The sequence below is a fragment of the Stegodyphus dumicola genome, chromosome 5, assembly GCF_044657685.1.
Source record: "Stegodyphus dumicola isolate Sdum_Otavi_A_Nest chromosome 5, ASM4465768v1".
NCBI lineage: Eukaryota > Metazoa > Arthropoda > Arachnida > Araneae > Eresidae > Stegodyphus > Stegodyphus dumicola.
The window spans coordinates 157,835,430-157,855,319 of record NC_140772.1 but is presented as its reverse complement, the minus strand read 5'-3'; the positions used below and the strand labels follow the sequence as shown (position 1 = coordinate 157,855,319).

Genomic DNA, 19,890 nt, shown 5'->3' with positions numbered 1-19,890 from the left:
AAACCTGTATGCGTATCAATTTGTGTTAAATTTATATATTCTTGGTTATATGTTCTTTATATCTTCTCGGTGCGTCCTGGTGCGTCTTTTTGTTTTTTTGTCTAAGAGTGTATTTTGTTTTCTAATAGCAGAGAACTATTATAATTGCCAATATTTTGATATTAATGTGAATAGAGAATATTCCAAGAAAGAAATAGAGTTACAAAGCTCTAAGGTGCTTTTATCAGATGGCTTAAAATAAATCTTTGTTAAAAATGATTTATATTTGTTGCATTTTACCTTTTAATTTTTATGAATGAAATATACATTAAAATGCAATTTAAAATTTTGTTCTTAAGATTATTGTATAATAAGTATATAATAACTGATAGACCACGAAATTAAGTTGAATATGTGCTTTTTCTTTGCCTTTATGTAAAATTAAATTCATTAAGGTATAAGAAGAGATTTCAAAAATAATTATATATGATTTAATGATACACACTGGTATTAATTTCAGTGTAAACCTTTGTAATGCAAATATTATTAAAACTTGAATTGAGTTTTTCTGTAGTATCTTGTGAACAAATGCTTATTTAAAAATGAGATTACATTTTTGTTTCTGTAATTGATTTGATAATTTGTTATCTTAGTCTCTTCTTCAAAACTTCAAGATGATCAAATCTAATATCCCTGACATATTTATGCCTTTAATTTCGCCAGTAATTAGCAGAGTAAGTACATTTTTTTATTACTCATTGTATTGAATTTTCTGAATTACTTGGGCAAGATAAAATTTCTTATACAATTTGCTTTGCAGGTTGATGCCACTATAAAACCTGGTGCAATATATTTGAAATGGTTAACTACTAAAATGGATACTTATCTCTATAACATAAAAGACACAATAGAGAATTTGGAGTATGTAATTTATAAGGTACTAATTTTAGTCTTAATTACAGCTTATGTGTACTTGCTTTATTGCAATCGTTTTATTTATGCCTAGTTTATTTTGTCTTATTTCTCATTTTTGTTATTTTTATGTGTTACCTGAATTGACTGAAAAAAGTTAAAACTTGCATTTTTAATCCCAATTATTGATGTTTATATCAAGTAATTAAGTGCCAGGCTGAAATTATATTTGCTAATAACTGTATGGTCACTGTCGCATGTGATACAGCTATTGCTAAGTGCTATAAATATCTTGTGATTGAATATTGCAAAACATTAACAATCAATATTTACAACAATTTCTGGTCTTTGTGATGCTATGGTTTGTATGTACATATCAAAAATTTGGAAAAGGACCAGGTTGTTAAAATGGCAGAACTGGAGTTTCTGTATTATGAAATTATTATTCATGGTAATGAACTGAGACATGATGTTGGCAGAAACTAAGAAATGAAAGTTCTATAGTGCATTAGTCAAGTAAGTTCCATGTAGGAAAATATCAGAACATTTTTAGAGCTAATAACAACATTTGTTGACAGATAGTAATAAATATGAACATCTGTGATATTGATATGACATGAGCAATTTTAGACATGATTGCATATCATCTGAATTTTGTCATTTATCCATTCCTCTTTTTCCATATTTAGCTTTATTTACTGCAGATCGTGATTGTCATATTGGCTGTTACAAATCATATTGCACATTAAATACTGCCTTAAATTCTTTTATTATCATTATTTTTATATGCCTAGTTACATACATCTAAGTATAAATAGTTTTTGGATTTAAGGATGAAAATACATTGCCTGTTTATTATTATTTTATTGTTTTTTTGTAAATATTAGTAATATTTTGTTAATAAAAAAGTCCTCTTTCCCCATTTCAATTATCATATTCATGTCTTAGATAAATTTTTCTTAGGTAAATTTGTAATAAAAGATTTCCTGTATTTCTTTGTTATTAAATCAACATTATATTCCTTATTTAAAATTAGAAACTTAAAATAATTAATAATTAAAATTAGCCAAAAAGAAGCCATAGATTTTCATTTAGATTTTCAAGAAAACTCTTTTGATTTCTAGTGTAAAAGATATAGTCTGTCCTTTTTCCTCAACACTAGTGCCAGTCTAAGGTAGCTTTTTTGCCTGTCTTTAAATTTTAAATTGGCATTCTTATCTTTCAATTAAATAGGTAATAGCTAGCTATTCAAAAGTTATATAGGGACTTTAAATTTTTTATTCAAGGCTTCACCGCATTAAAAACAGTTTTTACACATCTTAAATTTTAAAGTGAAAAATTGGTTTTTGATTAGTAAATAAATAAAATCTTTAATTAATAACGTTCTCTGAAGTAAATTTTATGACGAAAGCTAATTTGAAAAAAGTTATGGAAAGATTCCACACTATCTTGTATATTTTCTTCATTATTTAAAATTTTAAAGAATAATTGAAAAATGGGTTTTCTAATTGATCTGAAGATTTAAGTATTTTCTAATCGAAACTATTGTAATGTATTTAAGTTTGACATAACTACATAAAACTTTGATGCATATACATACATATTTTTAAATCTGGCTATTAGTTTTTAATCAAGTAGACTAGCAATCAGATTCGTAACAGATTCATATCTATGCTATATGGTTAAAAAGATTTATGTGGAAAGGAAAATTGTTTAATGAGATTCAGTTATATACATTTTTTAAATACAGTAGTACTTGTGTATACTAATCCATTCAAAGTACTTGGATGTATACCAAATGAATTTTTCCGATAATAAATAAGGAGAAAATAATTTTTCCATTCCTCTAAAAAAATCCTATTCTTATTGTTTTAACACTATTTAATGCTAAAATGCAAATACAATGGATGAAATATGTACTATACATAATTGAAGTACTGCACATGATACTGCACATAGAGGTTTTTTGCTATCTTGATCAAAAGCAATTTTTCAACATGCTATAACATCTCTGGTTGTTTGATAATCAATTTCTCCTCTTTCGCAACATTAGCTGATTTAATAGTATCGTTGGCTTTCACAGTCATATACACCACTGTACTCAGCATACAATATGCAATAGCCAAGTCACAAATGTGCAGGCCTCTTCATACGTTTCAACAATAACTGTTTTTTTATCTCTCTTATAATCCTAACAATTTTCTCTGCTGCTTGACTTTTTCTATAAACTTTTGAAAAACTCATTGTTAATGAATTTCCAAAATTGTACTTGAAAAAACACAAAATCCTTTGAAAATTAAAATTTATAGTGCAGGTTGTTTACTTAGTAGTAGCAGAGGTGTACCTGACACTCATAACCAATCATAGCATTAGCTTGAAAAAATTAACAGATGTAGTATATGCAGTCATGACTCATCAAACTTGAATCATATTCCAAATATATTAAACAAACATTTTCTCATCTGAAAAGGGTATATACCAAGTTTGATGTATTTCAAAATAATTTTCTACCGAGGTACCACTGTATAACCTAGTTTTGTATAACCTGTATCGAATTTTGTAATCCTTTGACACACATTATTACTTGCATACATAAGTTAGTAATCAAGTTATCATAGCTTGATTGCTAATCTATTATTTTTACATTGATTGCTAACATTAACTTATAAACCCATACATGAATTGGAAAGATAAATTGCAGCAATATTTTATAATTTAAAATTCATATACAATAAATAACAATGTATAAAACATTTTGTGAAAATTATTAATCTTTGGGATGTGTGGTTTCCAAACTTGTATGCTTTGCATACCCAATTCCTCTATAATATGATAATTGCAACCATGTATAAGAGTTATAACACAATATCATAACAAATCCAGTTAAAGAAAGAATTCATAATAGAACAAACTCGACAAATAAAAATGTGAAAGGGAAAATATACAAAATTATACAAATAAGTAAATATATATATCAGTAATGTAATATTACTGGTATAGTCTTTAAAAAATGATACTTTTAGTATAACAATGAGATTAAAATAATAAATTTATCCAAGAGGAACGAAATAAGTTGAGATAAAAAAAATTAATATCAGCTGAGAGTGATGAAAGGCTTTATAATTAGAGAGAGAGATAAAATAACATATACGTATATATATATATATATATATATGTAGTAGTATATAATTTAAAAAAAAAATTCTGAACTAAAACAACTAAAACCCAAATATGTGTGTAAGCTGCAATAAGCTACCTGATAGGACCACACTTGGTTGATATTAATTCTATGTATTTTATATTTTTCTTACTAATTAATAAATTTGCAGTATTTTTCTTGATATTAATTAGTATTTATTAATTAAATGCTCTTCAATTTTTATGTAATGTGCATAACCAGAAGCACAGAGGCGAATATGGTAGTATATTTGCCTCTGTGCTTCTGGTTTTTTGATTTTTGCATGTGATTTATTTTGAATTATGTATGTGATGAATATTAAATGCATATATATATGTGTGTAATAGTATTTAGACAAAAAATCCAATTAGTATGTATTGTAAGATGCCTTAAGCAGTGGTAGTATTTATTAATTTCAATGAAAATTTAAATTCAAAACATATTCAACATGGAATAGTGAACTGGAATTAAATTGACAAATTTTAAATGTATTTTATTATATATATATATTAACAAACAGTATATACGTAAAAAAGCAAATTTAAAGTTAAAATAATTAAAAGATGTGCAAACATATAAAAGATTTATATATATTTAGAGAGAGATAAAATAACGTATGCGTATATATGTATGTGTGTGTGTGTGTGTGTGTGTGTGTGTGGTAGTATATAATTAAAGAAAAAAATTCTGAACTAAAACAACTAAAACCCCAATATGTGTCTAAGCTGCAATAAGCAGCAGCAGTATTTATGAATCACACTGGAAATAAAACATTGTGAAAAAATATGTAAATGACTCCAGTTTCAAAATCCAATGAACAATTTAAAAAATTAAAAATTCATTGCAAAAAAGAACGTATATTTCCCAAACATCTTTTTGGGTGGGTTAGAGTATCAAAAGAAGTAAATGAATCAGCCTGTTTCTGAAATGATAAAGGCATAAATTTATAAGATTTTAAAAGCTTTTGTCAAATACAAAACAATTCATGTTTTTATCTGGCCAATGCCTATTAATTGGAATATAAAAGGCATCATGCTTATATTCATACAACACAAACCGGCACGATCTAAAAATTGTAAAATCATGACCAAAACCAGTTATTTAATTTTAAAAGTGCAATGCAAATCAAGTTTATCAAAATAATTCGTTAAATAAAAGTACTAAAATTACTAAAAATAGTAAAATAATAAAACTAATTCAGAGTAAACAAGCTATTTGTCTTAAAACAAGTTTAATAGACTAGAAACCAAAGTTATATGTGAAATAAAAAAATTAGATCAATAATTGATAATTTTAATTAATTATCGAAGGTATATTATAAACTATGCAGTTAAAGAAGAACTTATGAACAAAATACTTACATTCGATGAACCAGAATAAGCTTTAAACTAACAGTGCAGTGTGATGAGCGATAATTTTAAATGGATTTGTTAAATAAAGCTTAGCAAAAAGAATCTTTAACGTGATTTTGGAAACAGTAAGTATAAACTTAATGTCTTAAGGAAAGAATTTTACCTCCACTTTGGTAGATGCTGCAACAATGAATTTCTATATATACTCTGTAATTCAGTATCCAAAAAGAAAACTAGACTGCAAAATTCATTTTTGGCAGGAGTGTTGATTACCTCCATTGTTCTTTGCTCATTACACACCAGACACTGAACACAGCAGCCAAGCATTTCAAATGACATGAGCCAATGGGACAGCATATTTCTATACAAGCAATATGATGCTGTGGGAACTCGTGTGCTCATGCCAACCACTCACAACTTGATTTCTGAGTAGTGTGCATGTGTGTGATAGAACTTTAGATCATTAAAAAAATTACTGGTAAATGCACTTAATATTTAATACTATAAACTGATGTTTTGTAAATTAATGTAAAAATGTAATGTATTATAATTACATAATACTATAAACTTATGTTTTGATATCTAGTTTTAAAAAGTTACATTATAATGTAACTTAATGCAATCAGTTACTAATTCATAGTATTTATTTTTAGGCTTCTGATACCAAGACGTCTAGACTTGATAAAATATTGAAAGAAATTACAAATGTTTCTCTTTTTAAGATCCCAGAAATTCCATTTGATCCTGAAGCTTTTCCTACTTATGTTGAGGTATTTCCTTATAAATTTAAATGTCTGCATGATCACATATCCATTCTCTCAGTGATCTTAGTATACATTAATTGTATTTTGCCTATTTTAAAAATAAAAATGATGTAAAATTAGCATGAATACTAAAATTGTGCATCTTTTTCATCATTATCACTTAAAACTTAATTACTAATTTATTTCTTAATTAATTCTTAAGTTACTGCTCTGTATAATACCTGCTCCAGGGTTTTAAGTGCCGTAAGTGATAATGCTATTGGCAACCCGTATAAATCAACCGTTTTAACAAATTTTTTCATCATTTTAATCAATCATTTCATATAAATATACCTAATTGTCATTTGTTAAAAAAAATTAAATGGCTCCTGACACCTTCTGAAATTTCAGTAACCATAATCAGTAATGTGTATGTGTGTGTGTGTGCATATGTATATATATGTTGTATGATCTTAAATTCATTTAGTGCGAAAACAAGTTACTTCAAAACATCTTTCAAAATATAACTTACTAGTATGGATTCACTCTTTTAAGATAATCCTACTATAATTAAACTTAGGAGATAATATAATCAATTAATCAATATTATTTAGTAAGTAAATTATTATTAACTTACTTTGCAGCAATTGCACAAGTAGTAGTAACTTGCTTTTGCACTAAATGAATTTAAGATCATACAACATTTGATATGCTAAATAGCAGTTATTAGCGCTATTTATCTCTTTCCTAATGTACCTACTTTATATATTATCTCCACCTTTTATTTGTAATTTTTAAGTTTTAAAGTTCTTCTACAAAAACTTTACTGTATTGGAGGTTAGCAGCCTCCTTACTTTTCAATTTTGCTCGTTTATCTCAAATTGAAATCATTAAATGTCATTCCACTAGATGACAAACTTGAAAATTTAACGCCATGCCTGCTACAGGCAACCCCAAAAAACAGTTTCTATGAAAAACATTTAACTTTATTTACATGATTACCTGCGGCACCTGATATATTAAATATATAGGACAGACTAAAAACAATCTTAACTTTTGAATCAATAACCATAGAGCTAAAAAAATTCAACGCACAAAAAAATAGCATTAAAATAAGTACACCATCACAACTCAATACAGCAGAATTAGAGCACTTTAAACGCCATGACTTCAATTCTATTCAACTTCAGATATTAGATATAATACCCAATCACAAAACACGAATTTTTCAGGAATCAGTCTATATACTAAAACAACGTTCACTTTATCCCTATGGACTTAACACTTATATACATAGTCATAGAGATACTTCTAAAAAATCTATTTTCAGCCAATTTAAGCTTTACAGCAACAAAATGCAAAGAGGAAAAAGAGGAAGCAAATTACAAAATAATGCAAGATTTTTATCCACTTTGGATACACTTGCATTGAAAAAACAATTGAAAGTTTTTTTTGACTCAGACAATTTCCCCAAGAAACTTCTTAACTGGTTACACTCTTGTACTAATAAATTCCTTATTAAACTAAAAAAATTCATTCAAGAAAGCTACGATGAAATACAAATCATTAAAGGCATGGTTCTGGATTTTAGTCTATTCATCAGACTTTCTAATAGTCTAACTCAACACAAAATTTATTTTAAAGTCAATTTTCTGCATCTGCAATTTGACAATATTCATTTCTCAAGAATCATCAGCGATTATAAAGTTTACTTCCCAGCTGTAGACACAATACCAATAGTTGCATTTAAATATCAAAGGACCTTAAGCAACTTGCTCACTAACCACCATGAAATAAATGAAACAGCAGAATGACATTGTAAGACACCAGTTTACAGCATATACGTAGATTCTCATCACCAGCACATAATTACTGGCAACCTGAATATCATACAAAACCATCAACTAAAAGCACTAATGAGTTATGGTACAAAATTTAGAACAGTCAGAAACATAACTAAAAATTACTGTTACAAGACTTTCGAAAACAACATCAACGAATTTATAGTTAAAGCAAGCTATCAACTGAATATACCTATAGATACCTTTTTAAAATGGAAAGATAAAATTCTTCAACGCATATCCACCAAAATCAGTCACTTAAAGTTTAAAAGTACATTGAATTGGTCGCAACTTACATCAGATATTAAAAAATTAAAACAACTTTTTACTATTACAAAAATAGATAAAGCAAATAATAACTTTAGCATTATATGAAAACAATTCTACACAGAAATTATTCATAAAGAACTACTCAACACAACTACTTATCAATTAGCCAACCTTACAGAAACATCTATAATAAACAGAATTAAAACTTTTCATAAAAAACTCAATATTACTTTATACTTTATATTAAAAAATATATATTACTTTATATTACTTTAAATATAAAGTAATATTACTTTAAATATAAACTACAACAGATTTACTAACCTTTATGCAATTCCCAAATTCCATAAAACACCATTAAAATTCAGATTTATAGCTAATGGAATTAATAATTACAAGAAAATGTAGACTATTATTTTTCAATTCAACTTAAAAAAAAATAATAAATAAATAAATAAATAAAAATAAATAAATAAATAAAAATAAAATCTGTAAATTTATTTTCAACGATTGTAACACTAAGCACTAAGCATAACTATTGCTGGTTCATCCATAAATAACACTTCTGTCATTAATGCCATTCAAACAATTAACATCCAAAACATTAACTGCTATGACTTTGAAAACTTATTTACCTCACTTCCTCTAGAAGAAATCTATACCAGTCTACTAGATCTGCCTAAACTCTTCCCTGATATGCTCACAATTATGACTCTTAACAAATGGAAAACCTACCTAAAATGCACACTTTTTCATAACTACATCAAATTTCAAAAATCAACTTTTTAAACAAATCAGAGGTCTACCAATGGGCTTACATTCCAGCACCTCGATCTGTAATATCTTTTTATTTATCAAAGAATTTAACTTCCAAAAAAATGTACAACCACAAGAATTAAATTACTACAAGCACACTTACAGATATATTAATGACCTTATTACAATTAATAATTTTGGTAAAGTTGAACATTTATCCAAATTGTCTTACACTTAATAAAACTAATAATTCACAAAATAGCATAGACTATCTAGATCTTCAAATCATTAATTACAAAAAAATTTTACTTTTTTACAAAACAAGAAACTTCAATTTCAATACTAACAAATTAATAAATTGGAATTCCAACATATCCAAAAAAGTAATTAACAATACAATAATAAATCAAATACAACGAATTAAAATTATATGCACAGATACAATAGATCTACAACGCGAAATTTTACTCCTCATTAAAATTCTCAAAAATAATCTAATACCCAATCAATTTATTAACCATTGCCTTAAAAGAGCAGGCATTAAGTACTCACTCTAAATCATTTAACTGATAGGGATATGATAATTTGTTCCTAAACCTGAGAAGATGGTATATGTTGGATGACTATCAGTTGAAGGATTTGTATATAGTGTAATTACTCAGTTGTATATATTGTAAAAACTAATTGTCTTCAGACTTATGCTGTTACTAAAAAAATGGGCCTATTTCATAATCTTTAATCTGTCAAATAGCTCTTTGACAGTGTAAATTCCTTTTTTCCTTTCTTAAATTCTTAATCGTTTCGACACGACAATTAGCCAGAAATTAATTAATTTCCATTCATTAGTATTTTCAAAAAAATTTTAACAGATGGTTTCACTCAAATAAGAACTCCACAGAATACATCCCTCAAGAATTTTGAGTCCTCACTACCATAAATTACTTTACCCAAGTCTCACCGACTGATATTATTCAAAGCCCCTGCTGCTGCTAAGAATTTTCGGAAACACTACACTTCAGAGTCAGACGCGAAGAGAACACTTTGCCCACTCCCCACTAGAAAGAATGTTAGTTAATTAATACTTTTTATGGCCTTTATATCTTCATGTACATTCACTTTTCTTATTATATTTTTTATTTTTATATTATTTTTGATTTGTTTTTACAAAGTTTGCATTATTGATCTTATATTTTGTAATTTTCTAATGTTTATTTCAATTACGTTGAATTCTATTTCATAATGACAATTTCCAGTGTTTAATTTTTACAAATAATATTGAACTCAAATGCACAAACACGAGGGTGTCGGGGGACGATTACTCAAGCATTACCGAAATTTATTGCAGAAATTGCTTTTCACTCAAAATTGAATTGGCTAAAATGCTTAATAGGAATAAGTTCTTTGAATATCAACATTGGTTCATAATCTCTTCTATTCACGGAAATATTTGGCCTGACTTGAATTGCCAGTTTGGCTTAGCCTTATTGCTTGAGTAAAGACGAAACATTTTCGTATTTATTTATTAATTATTGTTCATTGAACAGGAGTTGGTTTGTTCCCCTTGAAAGGTCAACTAATTTCCGATCAATGACAATGATTACATCCATTTAATTTAATTCTTGCCTTTAATTTATTCCTTTTACAATAGAAATTTTTTTATTCATGATTTAATTCCAGTCCCCGTTAAAACATTTTTAACATTTTACTTTCAAGTTACTTCAAAACAGCTTTCAAAATATACATAACTTACTAGTATGGATTCACTCTTTTAAGATAATCCTACTATAATTAAACTTAGGAGATAATATAATCAATTAATGAATATTATTTAGTAAATAATATATTATATATATATATATATATATATATATATATAAGGGTTATTCTAAATTGTTTTTACAAATTAAGAGGGGTAATAGTAACCATCCAGATGAGCAATGATTACCATAGAGCATAGGCACTCTCTGAGAGGCAGGAAAGAGGAAAGTAGAATGCATCGACAGAGAACAAGTAGACTATCAAGAATTAACCGTATGCAAATTTGCACTGAGAAGAAGCAGCATTTTGCTGGTAGTTGATACTGGAGAAAGCCAATCAGAGCAAACGGTGAACTTGAAAACGGCTTCCTCACTTCCAGTATTACCTTGATAGTATGGTCTAAAACTTGGTGAATTCTATCGCATGGTGGAAACATAGTCAATCCTATGGCGGAGTACACGTATGGAGGAATCGGAAGATATTTACTCAGATATGGTGAAGCAAAAGGAAATGGATGCGAAGCATAACGATTGTACAAACAGCAGTTTCCAATTCATCGGATTCCACGTCATCCAACCTTTTCCAGTGTTGATCAAAGACTGCAAGAAACCGGTTCTTTTGCCATCTCAAAAAGCAATGCTGGATGTTCGTGAACTGCACGAACCTCAGAAATGCAAGTGCGAGTTTTGACTAGATTTGAAGCAGTTCCTTCCACAAGTACGCGAGCGGTGGCATGCAAAATGAGTATTTCTCATCCAGTTGTGTGGTGTATTTTACATGAGGAATGCATGCATCCTTACCAAGTGTAAAAAGTGCAATTTATGGACACAAATGATTATCCCTGCTGGGCAGACTTAATGCAGTGGATGCTTGGAATGACTAGTAACAATCCATGATTTTCTGCATTAATATTATTTAGTGATGGGGAACATTCAGCACAGACGACATTTTCAACAAGCACAATCAACACGTTTGGTCTGACAGTAATCACCACTGCACTACCCCTCAAAAACACCACCAGAAATTTTCCGTGAACGTCTGGGTAGGTATCCTAGGTGATTACCTGGTAGGCCCTTGCATTATGCCAGAGTGTTTGATGGTTCAACTACCATAGCTTCTTGGAACAAGGTGCTTCCCAGTTTGCTGCAGGCTGTTCCGCTCCCCATCCAGAGAGACATGTGATTTATGCACGATGGAACACCAGCACATTTTTCCGTCACGGTCCATAACTTTTTTAATGCCAGTTATCCCGTACAATGGATCGGACCTGTGGCTTGGCCTCCTCGCTCACCGGACCTCAACCCATTGGACTTTTTCTTCTGGGGGGACATGAAATCTTTAGTGTATGAGACACCTGTGGACTCAGCTGAAGATCTTGTGGCAAGAAGCGTTGTTGCCGTGGGCAAAATTAATAAGACACCAGGAATCTTCGAGAGGGTGTGACAGATGTTCCTTCACCGATGTCAACTGTGAGACGACATGCATGGTCGGCATTTTGAGCACTTTCTGTGTGCTTTTCACTAAACAATAAATTTAACTGTGCAGCTTTTGGTCTCATTCATTCTCTTTCCCAACACTATTGTAAATTCAGGTTGTAATTCTAATATTCCTCTTTTCTGCCTCTCGGACTGGAATGCAACCCTATGTTCTTTGTTAATTATTGCTCGTCTGGATGGGTACTATCACCCCTGTTACTTCGTAAAAGCAATTTAGAATCTCCCTGTATGTATATAGGAAGAAGAGGAACATAGTAATATGCCAAAAACAAAAATTTAACCAGTCCTGTGCTATAGCTGCAGGATTGAAGTAAATTAAAGCATCCAAAATTAAAATTAATTTGGAATCAAAACAAGAGAATTCCCTAATAATATTAATATTATCTTATCCAGGCTGTGGAGTCGGAGTCGGAGTTAGGCAGATTTTTGGGAGACCTGTATGCATATCAATTTGTGTCCAATTTGCTTTATTTCTTCTCGGTGCGTCGTTTTTTTTGTGTGTAAGAGTGTATATGCACACATTATTAAAATCTGTCAAGGTGACTAGTTTTTACAGATGATAACCTATAAATGTGGCAATTTCTGAAAACATAAGAAGGATTAGTATTGAATTTCACTTCTCTAAGATGTCAAAAAAACCTCTGAAACTGTGAATGGCCACTGTTGGAGTCACTGTATATAGATGCATATAGCTAGGGCATGAGCAAGAACTTCTGTTTACTGTTTAAAATGCATTCTCATATTGATCTTAAGCATAAGAGATAGTAATTTTAAACTTTTATATATGGAGTTATACAGTATACGAATCAAATGCAGGTGGTAATCTTCAGTGATGAGTCTTATTTCTATTTTAGTATGGCTTGTAGTAGATGTATATGTGAGGCTAAGTATTTTTGAAGAAATTCAAGTTACACATCTGGCTTATGGGACTTTCATGTAGTTTTAGATTGTGGTTTCATGTAGTTTTAAGTTTTAGGTTGTGGGCTGCATATCTGATGACTCTCAGACTACTACTGTGCTTATAATGGGTAATTTGACTGGTCAACAATATGCAGATGAAAAAGTTAGGCATGTTATAAATTCCTTTTATGATTACCATCCAAGGTGGAATGTTTCAACAGGATTTTTAGCATTTAAAAAGTATTGGATTAAGGAGCATATCTTAATTGCGAAAAGAAATTTGCAAGTTTGTAATTAGTAGTGTGAAAATGATAGGATCATTTACCATTTTTAAAGTTAGGAGTATGAATAACATTCTTCACTTTAAGACACAATAACACGCCGAATAAATATTTATTCAGAAGTCAAACAACAAAAATCAGCGTTATATTTACAAAATTTTCACAGGACTAGTTTTGATGGTTTTACCGAACCACCATCCTCAGCTGCAAAACTGCAAATGTAATGAACAAGACAGGCAAAAATGATTAGATAAGATAAGAAAGCCTGGACAAGAATAAGCAAGTGGTGCCATCTGTTGGTGAAACCAGAACTAAAACATAATTTCTTTAAAGGCCGAAGGCAAATTTGGATTGGAATTAGGATCGTTAACTAGAACAGAAAGATTTTTAGGAATGTGAAATGCCTTTAGAAAATCCAATTCTCCAATGGAAGATGTTTTTTGAATAATTTGGCAGCAGAAAAATTGAAAGTGTGATTTTCGGACCAACAATGTTGCGCAACAGAAGACTTCTGTTTTTCCTTTTTTCTAACATATGCCTCATGTTCCTTGATGTGAAATTTTAAGGCTCTCTGAGTTTGGCCAATGTAAATTAAACCACACTGGCAAGGAATCCTATAAATACCCCAGGAATTCATATCTGAAATGGGGTCCTTGAGTATGGAACTCTGAATTTTATTGATGGAAGAATAAACAACCCGAAAGTTAAATTTCTGCAAAATATGTGCAACTTTATAGCTAATTGATGGAAAGAAGGGAATGACAACAGAATTTTTATAATCTCCTAAAACAAGAGTGTGCCTTTTAGTGTGTTGAGATGAGAATTTTTTAACTACTTGATTAATAATGTTGGGTGAAAAGCCCCTGTCAATAGCTATTGCTTTTAAATAATTTAGTTCTTCATCAAGGGCCAGTTTGGAGGAGCAAACTTGAAGAGCACGGAAAACATAGGAATAAAATGAAGCTAACTTTTATATAGTCGGATGACGTGATTTAAAGTGTGGTGGAAGGCAAACCGATGAAGGTTTACGGTAAACCGTACGGTACATCGATGGTGTCACTAAACTCTTAAACGGAGGACCATATAATCCGATCCCTAAAGATCCTTCACCTTCCGACTTGTCAAAAATGAAAACTGTGATCAAATCTTCGCAAATCATTTCAAGCAACTTAAAACATTCCCTATCCCATCTGTTGCGAATTAGGCTAGATTATATGCTCTTCCCAAAATTCATAAAAGTGGTATTCCTTTCCGCCCTATTGTATCAAATTTAGGTACTGCCTCGTATCCATTAGCTAAACATTTGGTTTCTAGATCTTCCACTCTATTAGACAATAACATTTACACCATAAAAAATTCAATAGAGTTTGTAAAAAAAGGTTAAAAACATTTCTCCTAGTAATTTACTCATGGTTTCTTTTGATGTAAAATCATTATTCACCAATGTCCCAGTGGAGGGTGCATTAAGATGTCTAGAAACCAGACTTCGCGAATTTCATTTCTCTTGCATCGAAATTGATGAGCTAATTTCTCTCACTCAACTCTGTTTGAAACAAACACATTTTGTTTTCCAAAATAAATATTACAAGCAAACTGAGAGATTAGCCATGGGAAGCCCCCTCAGTCCCATCCTGGCTGATATCTACATGCATTATTATGAATCAAAATTGTTTGAAACTTTAAACTTTCCGGCATGGTTCCGCTACATAGACGATACTTTTACCCTGTTTGAAGGTAATGAAGATGATTTAAATAAAGTTCTTTCAACAATGAATTCTATTGATCCTGCTATTCATTTCACTTTTGAACTTGAGACTTGCAATTCTCTTCCGTTTCTCGACATTCTGGTCACACGTAACACATCCAACTTCAGTACTACGGTTTACCATAAACCTTCATCGGTTTGCCTTCCACCACACTTTAAATCATGTCATCCGACTAAACAAAAGTTAGCTTCATTTTATTCCTATGTTTTCCGTGCTCTTCAAGTTTGCTCCTCCAAACTAGCCCTTGATGAAGAACTAAATTATTTAAAAGCAATAGCTATTGACAGGGGCTTTTCACCCAACATTATTAATCAAGCAGTTAAAAAATTCTCATCTCAACACACTAAAAGGCACACTCTTGTTTTAGGAGATTATAAAAATTCTGTTGTCATTCCCTTCTTTCCATCAATTAGCTATAAAGTTGCACATATTTTGCAGAAATTTAACTTTCGGGTTGTTTATTCTCCTATCAATAAAATTCCGAGTTCCATACTGAAGGACCCCATTCCAGATATGAATTCCTGTGGTATTTATAGGATTTCTTGCCAGTGTGGTTTAATTTACATTGGCCAAACTCAGAGAGCCTTAAAATTTGCGTCAAGGAACATGAGACATATGTTAGAAAAAAGGAAACACAGAAGTCTTCTGTTGCGCAACATTGTTGGTCCGAAAATCACACTTTCAATTTTTCTGCTGCCAAAATTATTCAAAAAACATCTTCCATTGGAGAACTAGATTTTCTAGAGGCATTTCACATTCCTAAAAATCTTTCTGTTCTAGTTAACGATCCTAATTCCAATCCAAATTTGCCTTCATTTAAAGAAATTATGTTTTAGTTCTGGTTTCACCAACAGATGGCGCCACCTGCTTATTCTTGTCCAGGCTTTCTTATCTTATCTAATCATTTTTTCCTGTCTTGTTCATTTGCGGTTTTGCAGCTGAGGATGGTGGTTCGGTAAAACCATCAAAACTAGTCCTGTGAAAATTTTGTAAATATAATGCTGATTTTTGTTGTTTGACTTCTGAATTAGTATTTATTCGACGTGTTATTGTGTCTTAAAGTAAAGAATGTTATTCATACTCCTAACTTTAAAAATGGTAAATGATCCTATCATTTTCACACTGCTAATTACAAACTTGCAAATTTCTTTTCGCAATTAAGATATGCTCCTTAATTCAATACTTTTTAAATGCTAAAAATCCTGTTGAAACATTCCACCTTGGATGGTAATCATAAAAGGAATTTATAACATGCCTGACATGTATATTTATAACATGTGTATTCGACATAGTATGAACATTTACCTACATTTTCTCCGAAATATTTTTTCATTAATATGTCCCATAGTTTTATGCATGAGATTAAATACCAGCAAATATTCTCATTATATTTTACTATCAGTCAACCATGTGATATCCAAAATTTTGATCATTTGAACATCTCAGTAATTTTCAGTACTAATTGTTAGAAACTGCAACGTTATGACTGCATAACACTATAAGGTATTTCTCCCACCTTCTTGGCATGCCTTCGTGGTGTAGTGGTCTGCACGTTCAGCGCGTTATTGAGAGGTCCGTGGCTTGATTCCCGGCGAAGGCGTTGCATATTTTTCTTCTTGCCTGCTTCCAAAAAATACCTAATGTCTCTACAATATTATACTGTATTTGCACAATTTAAGAATTTTCTTTTATGATACTGCAATTCATCTTTTGAATAGTGCATATGTACATATGAAATGTTTTTTATATTAAGTTTTTTATCAAAAATTATTTTTAATGCTTCTTCTTTATTAATACATGTATATATATAAGATAAAAATATGTCAATCAAAATAAGTCCCATAATTCCCCTTCTCTATTCTAAAAATCCTTTTGCATAGTTCTCATTTTTGCATCTCTTAATAAATAAATAAAGGAAAGAAAAGAAAATCTGAAAGTTTTCAGATTTTATATTATGTCCAGAAGAGCGTTTTTTTTTTTTTTTTTTTTTTTTTTTTCTTTCATTTTGTGTGTTACCTTTATTTATTAAATATCATGTTCTTTGTACTTAAACCATAAAATTCAGTTCAAGAGTAATATCGCAGAATAACTTTAAATTGACAATATCTTTAGAATTTCGGATACACAGTCTCAGGCATTGGAGATAAAAATGCTATTTTCTGTACAATGTTTCCATTGCTCGCTTTGAAATCCTTAAGTTTGTTAATAAAAAATTCATTAAAGTGTTACAAAATATGAAATCGATAATAAAACAAATTCCAAATTTCAAATTTGGGCCTCTAGATGCCCTTTTTTGCAGTAGGATTACGCCATTCAAAATTTGATGGCTCTAGGTACCGTTATCTTATAACAATGCGAGAAATATACATATGTTAATGTAGATTCTTCATTATTTAATTTCTTCAAATATAATACAGGGCGATAATATTTGGTGGCAGCAGTTTGAAAAGTGAAAAGGACATTCAGAGTGTTTCAACGCAAAATATCAAAACAAAAACAATAGTCCCTCAGGGACAAAGCCCCTTCGGATTTAAAAAAAAAAAAAGGTGAATTAATTTAGCCGATAAAATAGTTGAAAACCATTAACATTAACACAAAGGTCGAATTTTCCGGAAGCCTAAGGATTTTGAACCACTTGTGAATACATTATGATGAATGATGTTCTTCTTGGGTACTTTTTACTTACATTATCACTAGGCACAGAAAAGTTGTAAAATCGCTAAAAAATTTAGAATTTCAGTTAGGCAATTTAGCACTTTTTAATTTGCAATTTAATTCCATAGGCCAATTTTTCAATTTCACTAGGTAGGATCCTGTTGACTTCATCCCTAAATTAAAATTTTATTTAGGAGAGTCATTATGGTAAGTACTTTTTCACAGGCTGGATACTTTATCACTGGTCACATTCGTCTGGCCATAGTTTCAGCACAAAGTGTTATCACACATACAACACACAATTCACATTTAATCTTTATTAGTAGTAGTAATTTTAAGATTGTAGAGTAATGTTGTTAAACTAATTAAATTTCTTTGACATAACTTGAACATACAAGTTATTTGTCTGCCTTGACTTTTTATTTTTGTGTCTTTTTGTAAATTGAAACTTTTAACTTTGATTTATCATACAATACTAAAAGCTAGTCACCTTTTTCATGGAACAAAGGGTTTTAGGTGCAATTGTACTTGAGCATCCCACAGCCATCAGCAGTTTCTTACTCTGATTTACACTGAAGTGGATCTGCCTATTTTTATCAAAATTTGTTAATTTATTTTATGTATATGTATCTGTTATTCTATATCTCTACAATATGCAACTCTATTTTTGTTTTATTATAAATAAGTATGTATGAAATATGATGCAATTTCATAACTATGTTTTGGAAAAAATTGCTATTGATAACAGTGTTGAGTTTTTACAACATGTGAAACTACGAAACAATATCATCACATCGTTTCAAAAGCTTTATACTTCTTGAAGAAGAGCATATTGAATACGAGAACTTATTTTATATTTTCAAGAACTTTGAAGACATTTCACACATTTCATTTATATTTCTAAATTGGCTTTTTTACCTGTTTTTATATATTCTGAATTTGAAATAACATTTATATATGTTTTTATATATCTAGGTATAAGAACGTTTGTGAACCAAATGACAGGGTATAGCAAAACCTCTAGGCTATGTCCCTGAAGCTTTTCATTTGTTTTCTCGTATGAACTATACATATTGTATAATATTTCTTTGCTATTGCTCTACTGCTTTTGCTAAAAAGGCTTTTCTGTTGCCAAGTGTTTTTCTCTTTGAAGCAAGGGGAATTATGTAAGATAAAAAGTATGTAAATCAAAATGAACCCCTAATACCCCTTCTCTATTCTTAAAATTGTAACTTTTCTCAACTGTGTCATTTCTAGATCAAGCCATCTAGCATGGCTTGCCTAATGCCGATGACATAACTAATTCAGAACCTAAACTCACAATTTCAAGAACTGAAACCTCCTCTTGGTGGGCATTCCATATTAGACAATTACGCATTTTTTAGCTTGAGCTCTCCAGCAGTCAAGATGCTACTTTGCTCGGTTGTGCTACTAACTATGCCAGTCGCGGGTACTTAGCCAAGTGGACGCTTACCCGACAGGACAATTTAACCGACACGAACACTTAGCGGACAGGACATTTAGCCGACACGGACACTTAACCGACAGATCATTTAGCCGACATAGACAGTTAACCGACAAGACACTTAGCCGACAGGACATTTTGCCGACACAGAGAGTTAACTGTCAGGACATCTAGCTACAGGACACTTAACTGTCAACACATTTAGACAACAGGACACTAAGCCGACAGTGACATTTAGCTGACACGTACCCAATAATTATTCAAACTTACTATGAATTACAAAAATTACTCGACTTCTCCATAAGTTCAATATTTAAGTTATTTTTTTCAGTATTAGTAAAATTCATTTTTCGATTCTTAAAGATCTCATATGTGCTTTTAATTATTGTGTTAATTTAGCATGGTTTGATATGTATCGTGCTGTGTGGTGCATATTGGCCAGATTGAAAAAGCGCTGAAATTTCTCGTCAGGGAATATGAATGAAATTTCAAAAGGAAAAAAGAATTTTTTTTAGCTATGTACGATGGTCACATAATT

The 19,890-nt window shown here is 30.3% G+C and overlaps 1 protein-coding gene across 1 annotated transcript in view; it reads left to right on the top strand.

Moving 5' to 3' along the window:
* Positions 1 to 19,890, top strand: part of LOC118184242 (dynein axonemal heavy chain 8-like) — a 442,084-nt gene that overhangs the window by 140,316 nt on the left and 281,878 nt on the right. The window contains exons 18-20 of the mRNA XM_085817842.1: positions 633 to 713; positions 800 to 916; positions 6,075 to 6,191. Coding sequence (XP_085673968.1) covers positions 633 to 713; positions 800 to 916; positions 6,075 to 6,191 — 315 coding nt within the window. The remainder of the gene's footprint in view (positions 1 to 632; positions 714 to 799; positions 917 to 6,074; positions 6,192 to 19,890) is intronic.